The sequence below is a fragment of the Quercus suber genome, unplaced genomic scaffold (assembly GCF_002906115.3).
Source record: "Quercus suber isolate HL8 unplaced genomic scaffold, Cork oak 2.0 scaffold_381, whole genome shotgun sequence".
NCBI lineage: Eukaryota > Viridiplantae > Streptophyta > Magnoliopsida > Fagales > Fagaceae > Quercus > Quercus suber.
Window position 1 is genome coordinate 256136 of NW_027069833.1, and position 18136 is coordinate 274271.

The window sequence follows — 18136 nt, forward strand, 5'->3', positions numbered from 1 at the left end:
TTCAAAGAGTAAAACTTCAGTCCAATGCACTAGAGCACTTGATGGGCCACCCAACCAACAGCTAACCAATTTTGGACACGAGACCAATTTTGAATATGTGTCATATCTGTATCATGTCTAATACTGCACTATACTGGATAGAAATTAAACCATTTCCATATAACAATTTGAGTGAATATTAGAGCATTAGCATTAGCTTCTTCAACATTTTACCTAAACTAACACAATATATATATATATATATATATTGCTACTTTAACAAATACATGCATACATCAGCCTTAATATTTATTTTTCTACTTTATTTAAATATTATTTTTTTATCTCTCTAAAAATAAATAAATAAACAAGTATTTTTTTATTCTCTTCCCCACCCGTTTCCTAGTAACCCAATGAAACCTCCTTCTGTGAACCCAATAATATATTCTTTAACAACATCACTAAGCACTCTTGTTGTCTAGCAAAATCAACACATTTTCACAATCAACAAAACAAAATCAACAAGTTGAACCCATCTCCCATCGTTAGTTGAACAAATTCCCTATTTCTTTTCACATAAAACTCAAATCGAAATTAATTATTCTAGCCACCATTGTCAAACTAAGATCACCATCGAACTAGACCAACCACCATTGCACCCATTGTTGGAAAGCACCACACCCACCGCACAAATCAAGCCAAACCCATCAACCACCACACCCATCGCCCAAACCCACAAAAATCAACTTTCAGACACCCAAATCTACCACCATCGACCAACTATGACCATCAAATCCAAGAGTTGCGGTTCACAACAGCTATGACTACCACTAGATGGAGAGTTGGGCAGAGAGAGAGAGAGAGAGAGAGAGAGAGAGGTGTGTGTTTAAAGAATTAAAAAAAAAAAAAAACATTTTTTTTAGCACTAGCAAGGAACATTGTCTCCCTAAGGAGAGGTGGGCAGAGAGAGAGAGAGAGAGAGAGAGAGAGAGGTGTGTGTTTAAAGAATTAAAAAAAAAAAAAAACATTTTTTTTAGCACTAGCAAGGAACATTGTCTCCCTACTAGTGGCAATTAATGTTAATTTTTATTTTATTTGTTAAGTCTAATGCATGGAGTTTTTGAGGGTTTCTTGCTATATTTTTAATGTTGGGCTAGTTTGACTAGCCTGATGCAAGTGTTCAGCATCCAAAACAGTGGAGTTAAAAATTTAGCTATTTGGCACCATAAAAAGTTACTTTATCTATTTTACCTACACACATACTGCAGCAATAGATTTATTTTAGCTTTCAACATAATAAAATAATAGAAATATCAAAATAAAATAAGATATCTACTACAATAAAATATTATATCTACTACACACAACCAAGCAGGGAATAATTTTTTTTTTTTTAGCTCTAAGCTATAGTGCACATCCATAGGTAGATGTGCACTGTAGCAGTGGAGCTAAAAAAAAGCAATGAAGCTAAAAAAAAGTAGGTTTAGCTCCACTGCTGTATGGTTATTTTTGTGTTTTAGTAGAGTTAAAATAGCTACATAGCTTTTTAGCTTCACTGCTACAAGTGCTCTAAAGGCATCATATTCCAAAATCTTCCTAACTTATCCCATTCAATTTTAATATTCAATATTGTAAAGAAAGGACTTATCGTATATCAATTATTTGATGGTAAAAGTTAACAGGTGCTATAATTGTATTGGTTTAGAAAATATTTTTAGAAATTTTATGGGAAAAGAAAAGGGTAATTGATTTTTAGACTTTTTTATTATTATATATTTTTCCATAAAAGAAGTATCAAAACTTTCTTGAAATTGTTAATTAACAAACGCCATAAGAGCATTCACATAATTTTGTCTAAATTTTTCTATCTATTCCAGCATAACAACTTACTTTTTTCTATTTTATACAACTATTTTTACAAAACACCCATATTAGATTATCTATTATACACTACATTTTATTTAAATAATTATTTTTTTATTATTATGTTTACCTTTATTTTTTCCCCTAGTTCTTCTAATCATTGGCTATAACCCTACACTTACATAAAAAAAGAAGGAACGTTTTGAATAATTTTTTCCAACATAAATTTATGGAATAGGTTTGATTAACGGATGTCCTTATAGCATTTGTAAATGGACTATTTTAGAAAAATTTTGATATCATTTTCATGAGAAATATAAAAAATTGTAAAAAAAAAACAATTTTTTTTTCTATAAAAAATTTATAAAAATATTTCTTAAACCAATACCCATACTCCATTGGTTAACTTTTTCCATCGAAAAGTGTTACATTCACGGCATTTTCACAAAAATCCTAACTAGTAGATTATTATTAGTTCTAATTTGAATTAGCCACTAAAATTATTTATTTTGTTTTTTTTTTTTTGCCAATAAGTTACAGTTAGAGCAGCAGTGTTGACAGAGGCATCTTGCTAAAATGCTATTTTTACCACCACAAATTACAAAATTTTGTGTACCAATTTACTGTAGCAAATTGCTATTTGCTATTAATACTTTTTTTATTTTTGTTTCCCGTTGCTTCTCTCTTTTTTATTCTTTTTTCTTTCAGCTCGTCTCTCTTCCCCCATTAACAGACCAAAGTTCCTCTCTCTCTCTTTCTCTCTCAAGCCACACTGTTCCTCCCTAACAGCCCTTCGCTTCCTACTACTTCAGCTCCCTCTGTGACCGCACCAAGGATATCCTAAGTGTCGTCATGATTCTCCTCTTCGGCGTTGGCTGCGGAGCCCTCGCCGCCGCCACCATGTACCTCGCTTGGTCTCGCTTTTCCCTCTTCTTTCTCCGACGATGACAACAACAATGACGGCGATTTTTTTTGGCTTGTAGCTCTATGATTTTGGCCCTTGATTTTAGCTTGCATCTCTTCTTTCTTCGACGAAGACGACAATGATGACGTTGTGGCTTGTAGCTCCATGATTTTTTTTATTTTTTTTTTTATTTTATTGGTTGCTGGTTTTTTGGTTGAGCTTGAGGTCACCGTGATTGTGGTGAGAATTGATTTGGAGAAGAGACAGTGAAGAAGAGAGGAAAATAAATAAATAGTGTTTAATTTTGTTATAAAAATAAGAATATTGATGTGGAGCAAGTAGTGTAATATTTTTTTTTTTTTTTTTTTAAGGAGTGAAATGGTAACTTAATATGTAAAGTAACTTTTTTAAGCGTTAAAAACTAAAATATTTAACACCACAAAAGTGAATTTGCCTTACACAAATTTTATTTTATTTTTTTATGATAAGATAAGAGCCTTCACACATTTTATCAAGCAATTGGCGTAGTTGCCCAATGGAATCCCAAATGGAAAATTGGAAACACAAGTACACAACCATGGGAGTTTCTCTCTCTTCTCTACAACAGCGGTTTGGGAAATAAAAAGTGGAAGGTGCAGTTGGGGTTCTCTAACACAACAATGGTTTGGAAGTGGTGAGAAAGATGAGGGGGTGAGAGCTTGGATAGATGACGGGAGAACAAGAAAAATCAGAAATCAATCAATACATAGACTTGCCGAAAGATATTGCAATGCCCAAAATGTTTTAAGATATTGTCCAGGTACCTTTACACACAATGACTGAAATGTTCTGTCAACTTTATGTTGTTTAAAGTCTTGAATGCTAAAAAATCTTACTATTCAATTATAGCAACCGATGACAATAATATATGAAAGTTCAATATGGGTATGAAATACCCTTGAACGTTTAGACCCCAAATTACAAAAATATCAATTCAAGCTTTATATCAAACAATTAATGTGTGGAACACGATAATAAGCTTATTACAAAATTGATAAACAATCTAAGCCAAATATAAACACATTCACAGCTGTTAATATAAGGCAAAGATAAAGGGAAGAAAGATGCAAACACACGGACAACACATGATGTGTTATCGAAGAGGAAACCAAAGTCCTCAGCGTAAAACCTCTTCGCCGCCCTCCAAGCAGTCAATAATCCACTAGAAAATTTAGTTAGGATACATGAACAGCAATAGACCCTCCAAACCTAATTTACCCAGGTACCTAAGCCCTTCAAGTTTCTTACTCCAAGGAGGTTGCATCGAACCTTTTTCTTTTCTAGCTTACCGGATTCCGCTACTTGACCATAGCATCAACAATGTATATTGGTTCCTTCCAAACTGCTTCACTCAGCACCAAATATACCTTCTCACAGACATGGGTGTGGTGAGATAAGGATTTGGTAAAAGACCTCTCAAGGGTATGACAATGGAGAGGAAGAGAGTAGAGGAATTTGTAGAGTTTCTTAGATGAAGATTGGGAATGAGGCAATCTTGTTTTTCTCTAGGGTTTTCTCTCACAAAATTCTCTCTGGAAACTCTCTTAATTTAGTGGGTATAAGGGTCTATATATAGTGAGGTGAGATGAGAATACGAACAGACAGATTTTTGCCAAACAGAGTAAATTGGCGGCTTGGTCTCACGGCTTGTCCAAGTCGCGAAATCAAGTCGTGACGTAACGGTCTGGCTAGTCTGGGACTTTTGTCCTGTAGTGCGACAGCTGGCGTGACCCTTCAGTTTCCCTGCGTGCATCTTATGTGCCTGAAGTTGGCGACTTGCAGCCACGAGCCACCCGCGAGTCCTAGCCGTGAACCTCTGCTTCTTTGCACATACTTGAGCTTTTCTTCACAACTTCTCACACACTATCCTTACAATAATTCCACCTAAATACAGGGTTATTAAGTGCTTAAATTACAAGCAAATTGGCACGGAATAAAGCCAACAAAATGGTTGATAAATTTCAACCTTACAATCTCCCTCTTTGGCTATTCCGTGACAAAACCCTAAAACAAATTCTAGACTTAACGCGTGAGTTTGGAACAGTTGGAAAACTCACTCACACCTAACTCTAGAATTTGCGAAACTTTTGAACCATAAGAATAAGTTGTAGTGACCCGAAAGGGGGTCTTGCAATCCATGGAATCCCACATCGCCTAGGGAAACACATGAAAATGTGTTTATAAGGAATGATCTCCCTTCAATGTGTAGAGGCCTTTTCCCTAGCGCAACCTGGGGAAGAACAAAACCGTGAGGGGTATGGGTCCCAAAGCGGACAATATCTACACAGTTGAGGCGGGGTCATTACAGATGGTATCAGAGCCATGCCCTAGCCGGAAGTGTGGGTCCCACACGCGAGGACGCGTGTGCTCGTAAGGGGGGTGGATTGTAGTGACCCGAAAGGGGGTCTTGCAATCCATGGAATCCCACATCGCCTAGGGAAACACATGAAAATGTGTTTATAAGGAATGATCTCCCTTCAATGTGTAGAGGCCTTTTCCCTAGCGCAACCTGGGGAAGAACAAAACCGTGAGGGGTATGGGTCCCAAAGCGGACAATATCTACACAGTTGAGGCGGGGTCATTACAGATAATGTGGGATTCCATGGATTGCAAGACCCCCTTTCGGGTCACTACAATCCACCCCCCTTACGAGCACACGCGTCCTCGCGTGTGGGACCCACACTTCCGGCTAGGGCATGGCTCTGATACCATATGTAACGACCCCGCCCCAACTGTGTAGATATTGTCCGCTTTGGGACCCATACCCCTCACGGTTTTGTTCTTCCCCAGGTTGCGCTAGGGAAAAGGCCTCTACACATTGAAGGGAGATCATTCCTTATAAACACATTTTCATGTGCTTCCCTAGGCGATGTGGGATTCCATGGATTGCAAGACCCCCTTTCGGGTCACTACATAAGTAACTCCTGAAACATAACAACACAATAAGTTCATTGTTTACAGAAACTTGTAATGCATATGGAGCAAGCATAATGTGATCATGCACAACGGAATAAAGGAATAAACCATGGCAAGACCAAAATAGGTAATCACTATAGCCAAGTGATCACAATGCTCATTCACACTTGGAATGAACATCCGGACATTCAAGATAATAAGCACAAGGTAAATCGCTTGAATGACCAACACTCAACCAATGCACAGTACATGAAGTATGTGCATCTAGGAAAAATCCTACAAGGGTACAAGAGTGACAATACTTAGAGGAAAATGCAAGACATTTAGTTGGAAATATTGATTTAACAAAGCACAAAGGCTGCATAACGCATGGCACAAACCACAAAGGCCTACAAACTGTGCATAAGAACAAACCTTAAAGCTTACAGAAGTAACATGGGTACAAACCAAAAAGAAAAAATATGCTAAATAACATCATATTATATATGCTGAAAAAAAACAACTACCACCACAGTATTTTGAGTTATCAAAGTTTTATATACAGAAAATCAAATGAAAAAGAAATGATGAAGAAATTTCCCCCTCAAAACGAGCACTCTCCCTCAAGAGTTGCCCTAAAAGTTCTCCCACTTTTTGACATGAATGGCCAAAGGGTTAGTGTTGCAATTTTGTGAAAATGCCATCAACTTGAGCTGCCAAGACATCAATTTGGTCTTGCATAGCGGCCAATCTCTTCGACTGCTCTCTCTGGCCATCTCTGAGGGTCTTCTCCACTTCCTTAAGATGTTTGTAGAGGTTATCAAAGAACATTTTCAACTTGTTAGGTTGAGGAGCAGACTGTGGTTATGTAGTGCTTGGTTGCTGTGAAGCATGGATGGCATGGACAGGTGAATCTGGCTTAGGAGTAGAAGAAGTAGCAGAAAATAGATGTGCACTCTTTGGGGTTTTGGATGAATGACTCCTGCTGGCTTGTAGAGTGAACATAGAGATTGGTCGAGGACGAGCAATCATGTTCCCAACTAAGGGAGGAGTAACACCTTCACTTAGAACGAACTTCATAATAAGACTACAGAATGGAAAGCACCCTCGTGCTACTGTTCGGGTTGCTGTCTTTCTTATGATGTGAAAAATATGAGCACAGATGTCAATGGTGGTGCCTGTGATGAGATCACATAGAAATTGTGCCCTTCCAAGGTTTATATACACCGTGTTGGTCAATGGATAGAGGTTTGAAAACATAATCAGCTTCAATGTTGTCAAATCAGGTGAAAACTTGGTAGTGCTAATGGATGTGTCAGCACTGAAAATGTCATGGTCAGGACCAAGAACTTGGAGAATGTCCTGAATCACTGGAGTACGATCATCATACTAAGTTAGATCGGCATCCGTAGGTCGTGTGATTTTGAGAAGTTCAGCTATGGTGTCTGGACTAATGATGAACTCTGTTCCTCTTACCAGACAATGTAGTTCACTCTCAAGATCAATTGTGTTAGCAAAACACTCCTTCACTAGTTCAATCATCGAATCAACAAAATTTCCAAATAATGCTGCCCAATCTTTTGCCTCGAAGATCCGAGGGACAAAAGTGGTGTCCAAAGTGTCAAATCTGATCTCCCGTTCCACTATAGGAGTTCCCCGGTCAAAAATGCTTGAGTAAGCATCTAGGTGTTGAGGAGTTCTGAACAACTCAATATTGAGTTCAGTAGATGGCTGTGAGGAAGACCGTGGTCTTTTTGCAATAGGTAATGTGTCCTCTTCTGTCATAACCTCTTTTTCTTTAGAGGATTGTCGAGACATCTGTAAGAGAGCAAACACACAACAAAGTACCAGATGCAATACCACAAGGAACCAACATCAACTTGATTAGATTCAGTTAAGAATGTGGGGAAAAATTTCACTTAATTACAAACATAAGAATCAGATTAACATTAAGAGAACAAATGGTTAAAATGATACACACTCTACGTGAAGCATAGAAACATCCCATGAAGCACAAACTCTCTAAAGACTACAGAACCATAGACAAATGACCCAAGGCCACACACCGAAAGCACCACATAAGCCCTAAACCCATATGTCTAATGAGTGAAGAGAAACACTATCAAACGAATAATATTCAGACAAGAGACAAGCATACTGAAGCACAGACAAGATACAAAATAAACTCAGCGACCAAAGACAATAACCTCAGAAAAACATATTCACCATATTAGGCAAACCCATTTTTGAACACGGTATATCGCAGAACACATGTGCAATGTTCAAAACAAGAAGGTAATGGTCAACATAGTAAAAATGAAATGAGGGAAAGAAAACCCATATCTTATTCTTGATGTTTGATGAAGACATGATGCAAAAAATTAGAGTTTTTTCAAAGAAACACGGAGTGTTGAGAAAGAGATTTTGAGGAGAAGATGAACAGACACTGAACTTTGAGGGAAAAACTGAAAAATAGTTTTAAAATTTGTCTTTAAAATGCAAAACACACGTTTTTCGCGATTGGATCAAGTCGCCAGTAAGTCGCCAAGCTAAGCCGTGAAACACTGTAAAGGGAAGAAACTTGAGAAATTTCTCTAAGTGTTTTTCGCGACTAGAAGGTCTACCCGCGAGATAGTCGCGACATGAGCTGCGACATGAGCCGCGAAATTCTCTGAGTACCTCTCACGACTGGACCTTCCACCCGCGAACCAGTCGCCACACTGACCCGCGAAGACTAGAAAACTCAAATTTTGGAAAAATTTTCTAAGTCTTTTTCGCGATTAAAGCATTTACTCGCCGGTTAGCCGCGAAAAATCTTTAAGTGATCTCGCGACTGGGACATGCGACTGGGCCAACCTGCGACTTAGTCGCCAAAGCAGGGCAACATTGTTTTTGAAATTTTTGACATTTTTGTAAAAACAAAGTACTTTCCAAAACCAAATCAAAACACTCAAAAAAAATTTTGTGTTTGACCAACAAATATTGAGCATGTGAAAACACATTTAATCAAGTACAATCACACAAATGAATATGACATTCATTGAACATAGACTTGTGTGTTGTGTGTGGATATAAAAAATGAGATAGTCCTTAGTCCAATGTGAAGCTTCAATGATCAATTCAATCAAGGCATACACAACTAGCACTAGATAATGTGATTTATCTCAATTATAGAAACATGCATATATGACCTCCCACAAGTACTTGATAACAATTCTTTGAAGCTTTACATTTGGCTCCACATTCAACATGTCATTTGCAATTTTTGAGCAAAGAAAATCTCATTGAGAGATAGATGCCTGAAATTTTTGATATTTCAATTGATGAGTTAGCCTTTGGCTTTTTGGGCATCATTCATATATTTTATTTTGGTCACTTTCCCTTTTTCCTAGTCGAATACTAGTTTGTGCGACAAGCTTTTGCAGCTCTATATCTCTTTTTATTTGGAGATTTACATTTAGAGAGCTCTTTTAAGAAAAAATAAAATAAAAGGTGGGAAGATATATAGGCATGAGTCTATTCATGTCTCAAGATCAACAAAATCATTCACTAATCATTCATGACAAGGTTGAAGATCTATTTACAACAGTTACATAGATTTTAGAATTTCTTTCACAATGATATGAGTGCATGAGAGACAAGCTAAGCTCGTTAAATGCACAAAGCTATAAGTACAAAGGTACAAGGCAAAACATGCTTTGAGACAAAAACTCAACAAAGTGATCAAACTTTTTGGATTTTTTACTTTTTATGTGTTTTTGAATTTTTGACACAAAAACAGTAAAAGATTGATAAAAAAAAAAAAACATAAAGAACAATGTAAAACATTTGAATCAAAGACAAACACAAAAAAAATCTAAAAACTAGCAAGAAGCACACAACCAAGCATATACACAAACATGGGAAGTATTGATGCATGGACACGTTGTAATGCTTATGCATGAGTACCATTCGTCACCCACACGTCACGTGTGTTTGGGGTGATATCCTTGACGGATAGGGTACGAAAGTTAGGACTTTCAAACCTTCTGGTGAAACTTTCCAAGCAAGTAGTGAAGGTACTAATCATTTTTATCACATCCGTCATACCGGGATCACGATTTTGACTTCTTGGTTGCTCACCACCCCAAGATCTCATGTCATTTCTCCTTCCTCGTGACCGAGGTGCACTTGCATTATTGTCTGATCTCAGCTTTTGACAATTGGGTCTGGTATGTCCTTGCAATCCGCAATAATGACACACATAATCTGTTCTGGGACTTCGTTGTGATCTTGGGAGAGATCTTCCTCTAGTTTCATGTCTAGCCATAGACTGATTTCGGGGCTTATTCACCATTCGTTGCTCAGTCACATTCTCCCTTTTTACATCCTCATCTTTCTCAAGAATGGGCCCTTCAACAACCGTCTTATTTGCCTTCACAAACTTTACTTCTTTGGTGACTTTGGCTGATGAGCAGCTTCCTTCGATGTATCCCAACCCGGACTTGTCTGAAGAAGGTTTTTGAGATGATATAACATCTTCTAACTTTTGAGAGGAGACTATCTCTATCTTAGCATAAGCTTGCACAACCTCTTGTTCAAGAAATCTAACCTTCGTATATGCTTCAGACAGCTCACCATTTAGTGTCTCAATCTCACACTTAGCCTCTTTATATCTGATCTAGAGACTTCTGTAATCTTCCTTAGCTTTCTTCATTTTCCTTACAGCTGCCTTAGCTACTCTGGAATACTCTCTCGACTTCTCAAGAAGTAAGGTGTAATTTTCTTGAAGATTAGCTGTATTCTCTTCCTCTTCAGCATCTGATTCTTCCATAATCCCAATAGACTTTGAATCAGAATGCTCACCAAGCTCCTTCACAAGTGCACCCAAATCATCTGATGACTCCATATGTGCAATGATCATAAAGGCGGAGTAGTTTCTCTCTCCGTCACAGCTCTCTTCCGAGTCAGAATCAGAAGATTCTGAATCACTGAGTGTCATGGCATAAGCCTTGCCTTTTCCTCTCAGAAAATTTGGACACTCCTTCTTTAGATGTTCATGGTCATTGCACTCATAGCACACAATGTCTGAAGAAGGTTGAGAATCCTTCCCTTCTTTCCTCGTAAACTCTTTCCTATCACCTATTAAAGATGAAAATGTCCCTCTGTTGAATGGTTTTCCACTATTCTTCATTTTCAAGAATTTTCAGAAGTTTTTCGCAAGATATACTACTTCTTTCTCCACTCCATCTTCTTCGGAAGGATTATCCATTCTTTCGGTGATGATTTTAAGAGCAAGCGATTTACTCGTCTTGTGGGAAGGTAGTCCAAGCTCATACGTTTAAAGTGACCCAATGAGCTCTTGGATCTTAATTTCATCCAAATCCTTGCTTTCCTCTATGGTTGTGACTTTTGCCCGAAAGCTCTCGGGTAAGGACCTCAAAATTTTTCTCACCACCTTAGTATCTTCAATCTTCTGCCCAAGATTGAATTTAGCAATTACAATTTCATTGAGCTTCCCATAGAATGAATCAAATGGTTCATCATCCCCCACCTTGAGCTCTTTAAATTTGGTGGTAAGCATCTGAAGTTTTGTGTCCTTAACTTTCTTTGTACCCTTATATGTCGTCTCCAAAATCTCCCAAGCTTCCTTGGCTACCGTCATATGAGAGATCCTGTGGAATTCATCAGGAGACACACCACAAAAAATAACATTTAACGCTTTACTATTAGCATTGGCTGCTGTGAGAGCTGCCTTATCCCAAGTGGACTTAGGATCCGTCGGCTTGGTCCAACCAATCTCAACCGTATCCCAAACAGTATCATCTATAGAGCATAAAAATGCTCTTATTCGGACTTTCCAAAATGCATAATTATTATCATAAAAAAATAGTGGAACAGTGAGAGATTGAGACCTATCCATCTCAACAAGGGGTCAAGGATCACACTCAGGTATTAAAACCACAACAAGTGTACCCGCTCTGATACCAATTGAAAGTTCAATGTAGGTATGAAACACTCTTGAACGTTTAGACCCCAAATTACAAAAATACCAATTCAAGCTTTATATCAAACAATTAATGTGCGGAACATGATAAAAAACTTATAACAGAATTGATAGACAATTTAAGCCAAATATAAACACATTCACAGCTGTAAATATAAGGCAAAGATAAAGGGAAGAAAGATACAAACACACGGACAACACACAATGAGTTATCGAAGAGGAAACCGAAGTCCTCGGTGTAAAACCTCTCCGCCGCCCTCCAAGCGGTCAATAATTCACTAGAAAATGTAGTTGGTATACATGAACAGCAATAGACCCTCCAAGCCTAATCTACCCAAGTACCTAAGCCCTCCAAGCTTCTTGCTCCAACAAGATTGCGCCAAACTTTTTTCTTTTCTAGCTTACTGGATTCCGCTACTTGACCATAGCATCAACTAATGTATATTGGTTCCTTTCAAATTGCTTCCTTCAGCATCAAATAAACCTTCTCACAGATGTGGGTGTGGTGAGATAAGGATTTGGTAAATGACCTCTCAAGGGTATGACAATGGAGAGGAAGAGAATAGAGGAATTTGTAGAGTTTCTCAGATGAAGATTGAGGATAAGGCAATCTTGTTTTTCTCTAAGGTTTTCTCTCACAAAATTCTCTCTAGAAGCTCTCTCAATTTAGTGGGTATAAGGGTCTATATATAGTGAGGTGAGATGAGAATACGAAGAGACAGATTTTTGCCAAATAGGGTAAATTGGCGGCTTGGTCTCGCGAAAATCAAGTCGCGATGTAACGGTTTGGCCAGCCTGAGACTTTTGTCCTGTAGTGCGACAGCTGGCGCGACCCTTCAGCTTCCCTGCATGTATCTCACGTGCCTGAAGTTGGCGACTTGTAGCTGTGAGCCACCCGCGAGTCCTAGCCGCAAAACTCTGCTTCTTTGCACATACTTGAGCTTTTATTCACAACTTCTCACACACTACCCTTACAATAATCCCACGTAAATACAGGGTTACTAAGTGCTTAAATTATAAGCAAATTGGCACGGAATAAAGCCAACAAGATGGTTGATAAATTTTAGCAACTAATGACAATATATATATATATATATATTTTTTTTTTTTTTCCAATCCATAACAATGTTATTTGGAGCCTAGAGATTGAACATCTTATTGACTAAGCACATAAATGATACAACCCATTTCAAGCAAGTTTTGATATTTAGGGCCGTTTGGTAGAAGATTTTGAGTAATATTGTTTGTAGTTTTTTGAAATGAGTGTGGGTGAAAAATGTGTAAAAGATTGTGTAATGTTGTTTAAAAACTGAAAATGGGTGTTTGAAATGTTCTATCAAATGGGCCTTAGATTTTGAACTAGGATTTAATAAGCATTAGTCACAACCCTTCCTAGGCCTAAACCAAAAATCACTCACTAGATATAGATTGTTTTATTTTTGATGGTCTATTAGCTTGCTAATGGTAATCATGTCAAACGGCTCAGATAGAAAAGCGTGGGTTCGATCTGATTGTTCTTGTGCAACAGAATGCATGGTTGGTCGCCACTCTGGAGTGGTACGCAGGCATACGAAGGTTATGGTGACTGCAATCACCACTGCCTCTGCCAATTGACCTGTTGATCTATAACATCCTTCAAAATCAATGCTTGGTTGTCCATTAAAGTTGTTGTAGTTGACGTCAACGATGGTGATAGGGACACTAGGAGTTCGCCCAGGTGCCTTCCTATCATTACTTCCGATACTATGTTTATGTAAAGAGTAGGAGTAAAGAACACAAAGAATGCGAATAAGCTTTTCTATATAAACTAAATGTGTATATATCCAAATAGGAGGAGGAGGAGAACTTATTTATAGGCTTAGTGAATTGCTATATTGTATTAGACTCTGCATTCTTGCCAAAAGACATTACATGTCTAAAGAGTTTAAGATACTGTCCACATACCTTGACACAACGATTGAGATGTTCTACAGCCATAAAGTTGTTTACAGGTTACAGGTTACTGCCTTGAATGCTCTAGATCTTACTATTCAATCATAGAAAATAATACAAATTTTATATATATTTTTTCCCAGTCCATAAGAAATCTTATTTTGAGCCTAGAGATTGAACATCTTATTCACTCAGCACTTGCATAAACTAAGAAATTTTTTTTTTTTACACAAGCCCCTTCAAGCAAACTTTGACCCTAACTTCCTAAGATTATGAACTAGGATTTAGTAAGCATAGCCACAACCCTTCCTAGGCCATATCCAGAAAACACACTCACTAGCCAAAGAGTGTTTTATTTTTGAAAGCCTTTTAGCTTGCTAATAGTAATCATGCCAAACGGCTCAGACTGAAAAGTGTGGGTTTGAGCTGATAGTTCTTGTGCAACAAAACGCATATTTGGTCGTGATTTTGGATTGCTACGCGTACATGCTAAGGCTATGGTGACAGCAAACACCACTGCCTCTGCCAATTGACCTGTGGGAGGAGGAAGGCGTTGGTCTAGAATATCCTTCAAAAGCAATTCCTGGTTTTCAAATAAGGTTGTTGTAGTCGATGATGATGATGACAAGGATGCTAGAAGTTCCCCTGGATGCCTTCCCATCATGACTTCCAATGCCACCACTCCAAAACTATAAACATCACACTTGTCTGTGACCCTCATTGTGAGTGCAAGTTCTACAAATTAAAATTAGTAGAAAATGAAACAAAATAAATGTTATTTGAAACATTTCCATACCATAAGTGTAAAAATCATTTATGTTCAATGTATAATCTAAATAAGAACATAGTAGAGATATGAGGAAAATACTTTCTATTTTGAGAACATTGTCTTTGAAAAGTATTATAGGATGGAAAATAGTTTACCATGTGACAACAACCCATATTGTTTCAATCTTTTATTGTAAGCAAGGTTTGAACCTCTAATCTCTTGCTCGTCAGTAAAAGATTTTACTAGTCGAACTAATTGGAACCTACTTCCCTTCTATGAATCTAGTCAGTTATTTTTTTGACTTGGAAAACTATTGAAGAAATGGGAACAAGAATATATAGATTAATAAAATGTTCGATTACCTGGAGCCATGTAACCATAAGACCCAGCAATTGTTGTCCAGTTGGATGACTCTGAGCTTAATAGTCTCGCGGTGCCAAAATCTGAGAGCCGTGGTTTGAATTCCATTTCCAGCAATATTTTGTTCAAAGACACATCCCGGTGCACAATTGGCGGAAAGCAATCATGGTGCAAGTAGGCCATAGCATGAGCCACTCCTTGCACAATTTTCACCCTTGTAGACCAGCCTAGTTCCGCTGCCCCTTCCACCCCATACAATACTTTTCTTAGACTACCTCTCTCTACATATTCATAAACCAAGAACAAGCATCCTTTCCAGGAACAAAAGCCATATAGCTTAATGATATGTCGATGCCTAACCTCTGTCAGAGTTCGTATCTCATTCTCAAAACTTCGGCGATTTATTGTGGGAGTGTCACTAGAGTCTGATATGTTAAGCCTTTTAACTGCTACAACTTGACCTGTTGGCAACACCGCTTTGTAAACGCTTCCAAATCCTCCTTTCCCAATGCAGTACTTCTCATTGAAGTCCTCAGTGGAATTCAGTATATCCCCAAACATAAATTTTGCTTCTCTTTCCCATATCATTGATTCAAATCTCTCATACTTTATACTACTACCCTCTTCATCATAGAACTTGGTGGTTCGACCATATACTAGAATTCCAACAATAACAGTTGCAAGAAATAATAAGCCAGAAACCCAAACAATGGCACCAATAAGGACCTTTTTCGTAGTATTTGAGGATTTGTGGGGAAGGGATACTGGACTGCAGGGAGTTAATCCTTCTACTTTTCCACAAAGACCTGAGTTTCCAACATAAGATTTTGCTGGTACTTGCTGGAAAATTTTACCAGTTGGGATTTCACCCATCAAGTTGTTGTAAGAAAAATCAATGGAATGTAGACTAACCATGCTTGATAATGCTTCCGGGATTCTCCCAGAGAGGTGGTTATGTGAAAGATTGAGATACTCTACCGCTGTAAGCTTTCCAAGGTTTTGAGGTATTGTTCCGGAGAGGGAATTGCTGCTGAGATCCAACATATATTGCAGTGATACTAGGTTGCCAAGCTTGGATGGTATGCCACCAGATATCTTGTTGTGGCTTAAGTTCAAGGTCAATAAGCTGTTACAATTGCCAAGCTCTTCTGGTATGTTACCAGTCAGGCTGTTCTCTGACAAATCAAGATGCTGGAGGTTGCTCAAATTGCCTAGACTCTTAGGGAGCTCTCCTGTCATATGATTCTGGCTCAGATTAAGCCTGTAAAGCAGGCCTAGATTTCCCCGTTCATCTGGAATTTCCCCAGACTGTTTGTTCGAGTCCAGCGTTAGAACTTGCAATTTGGTTAACTTCCCAAGCTCTACAGGGATTTTTCCAGAAATTCTATTTCTGTCCATCTGTAAATTGCTGAGATTTCTACACTTTCCCCACATTGATGAGAGATGACCAACAAATTGGTTGTCCCTAAGAGCGAGGAAATTAAGATTTTGATGAACTCCAAAGGCTTCTGTAATGTTTCCAGTGAATTTATTCCCATCAAGCCGGACTCTATGTAGCTTCGAACAATTCCTCAAGCACTCTGGCAAGGATCCTGTAAATCTGTTGTTATTCACCGTTAAATCTTCAAGAGCAAAACCACTGCACAATTCAGATGGCAGTGCCCCAAAGAAGCTGTTGTTTGAAAAGCTAATGTAGCTTAAATCAGGACTATACTTCCCAAAGTCAGTGGGTATGCTGCCAGAGAAATTATTGGTGAACACAGAGAATGACTGTAAACTATTTAGTTGAGAAATGGTTTCCGGCAACTGTCCATACAATCGGTTCGTGTTGAGATCAAGAGTAACCAAAGACTTCATTTTTCCAATCTCTGGTGGAAGTATGCCACTAAGATTGTTATAGAAAAGCTGTAAGACTTGAAGGTTTGTGAGATTCCACAATGTCAGAGGAATTGGACCGGAAAGCTGGTTCCCTGAAAGGTCTAAAGCAAATAGATCTTTCAAATTTCCTATCTCTAAGGGAATTGATCCAGAGAGCGTATTGTTGTACATAAGAAGATAGTTTAGCATTGTCAACAGGCCTATTTCTGATGGAATTTTCCCGGAGAACTGATTATTTTGGAGTTGCAATGAGAATAATTGAGTCCAATTGGCAATTAAATTAGGTGAAATATCACCAGAAAGAGAGTTATCTGATAAACCCAACTCGGTAATTTTGGTCAGATTGGACAATGAAAAAGGAAGCGGGCCAGTGAGATTGTTCACTGCTAAGGCCAAGTAGGTGAGGTTGGTACAAAGGCCTAGCTCCGAAGGGATTGTGGAATTCAAGGCATTTTTTTGAAGATCAAGGGACTGAAGCTCCCTGAGTTGGCCTATTGAGGAAGGAATCATCCCTTGGAATGAATTGTTATACAATTCAAGTATTTGAAGATTGGACATCAAATCCATTTCTCCAGGAATTGGACCAAAGAAATTATTATTTCCTAGGCGAAGTTCTATGAGCTTGGAAAGCTTGGAAATATTTGATGACAATGGTCCTTCGAACAGGTTGTTAGTCAGGTTGAAGTGTGTGAGCTTGCCCAAATTGGTATATGCCAATTCTGGTATTGGGCCTGTCAAATAATTCTGAGACAAGTCAAGGTATGTCAAATTCTGGCAACTTGTTATGAACTCTGGGAATTCAGAAGTGAGTTCATTGAGCATTAAGTTGAGGTGGGTCAAGAAAGGCATGCCTGAAAAGTTGGACCAATCAAGACATACTAAGTAGTTTGCTCCAAGGTCTAAGTACCATACCTTTTGAAGATTGCTGAGTTGATAGGGGATCGTACCATTGAGACTGTTGTCGTAAAGACTAAGATACTGAAGCTCTGTCAACTGTGCTATCTCAGTAGATATATTTCCTTCGAACTGGTTGTTGCCCAAGTCCAAGTAAGTGAGCATCCGGAGGTTGCCGATGGCTGGTGGTATCGATCCTCCCAGTGTGTTGTTGTTGAGGTCCAAGTGGGTGAGATTATAAAATGAAGTGAAGTCAAATTGGGTAAGTGTGCCAGAGAGGTTTGCATCGGACAGTTTTATTGCTGAGACAGTTCCTGTGGTGTGGCAAACTATGGCTGTCCAGTTGCAAAGATTGTTGAGGTTGGTGGGGTACCATGAATTAAGAGATGAAGAGGGAGAGAGACTGTTTTTCCATTTGATGAGAGCTTCTGCTTGTGTTATTGGAGATGATGTGATCCTCACTGGAAGTAAGGAGAGCAAAAGAATATGAAATAGAAGAAGAGACTCTTGAATGGTTGTCATACCTAGCTTTCTAACTGCTAAGTATACTCTCTTATAACTGATACGAATTCTTGTCACCCCCCATGCCTGGTTATATAATAAGGTATGAGTTACAGTGCCAACTGACACTTGGCAG

The 18136-nt window shown here is 38.3% G+C and overlaps 1 protein-coding gene and 1 long non-coding RNA gene across 2 annotated transcripts; one reads left to right on the forward strand and one right to left on the reverse strand.

The window, feature by feature from the left end:
- Positions 1–3283: 3283 nt before the first annotated feature.
- Positions 3284–14859, forward strand: LOC136062103 (uncharacterized). The gene is made up of 2 exons (XR_010623936.1): positions 3284–3545; positions 13195–14859. It is a non-coding gene; the product is annotated as an uncharacterized LOC136062103 (long non-coding RNA).
- On the reverse strand, positions 13577–18117 carry LOC112007371 (MDIS1-interacting receptor like kinase 2). The gene is made up of 2 exons (XM_024039707.2): positions 14730–18117; positions 13577–14333 (listed from the first exon to the last, which is right to left on the reverse strand). Exons 1-2 carry the CDS (start codon positions 18019–18021, stop codon positions 13951–13953), a joined length of 3675 nt encoding a protein of 1224 aa, XP_023895475.2. The 5' UTR covers positions 18022–18117; the 3' UTR covers positions 13577–13950.
- Between the last annotated feature and the right edge of the window lie 19 nt (positions 18118–18136).

Bases quoted from the DNA above. Each gene is read 5' to 3' on its own strand.
- LOC112007371 (XM_024039707.2), bottom strand. From the start codon at position 18,021: ATGACAACCATTCAAGAGTCTCTTCTTCTATTTCATATTCTTTTGCTC. The intron at 14,334-14,729 runs GTAATCGAACAT...TTTAATTTGTAG, and splicing joins TTATGGTTACATGGCTCCAG to AACTTGCACTCACAATGAGG.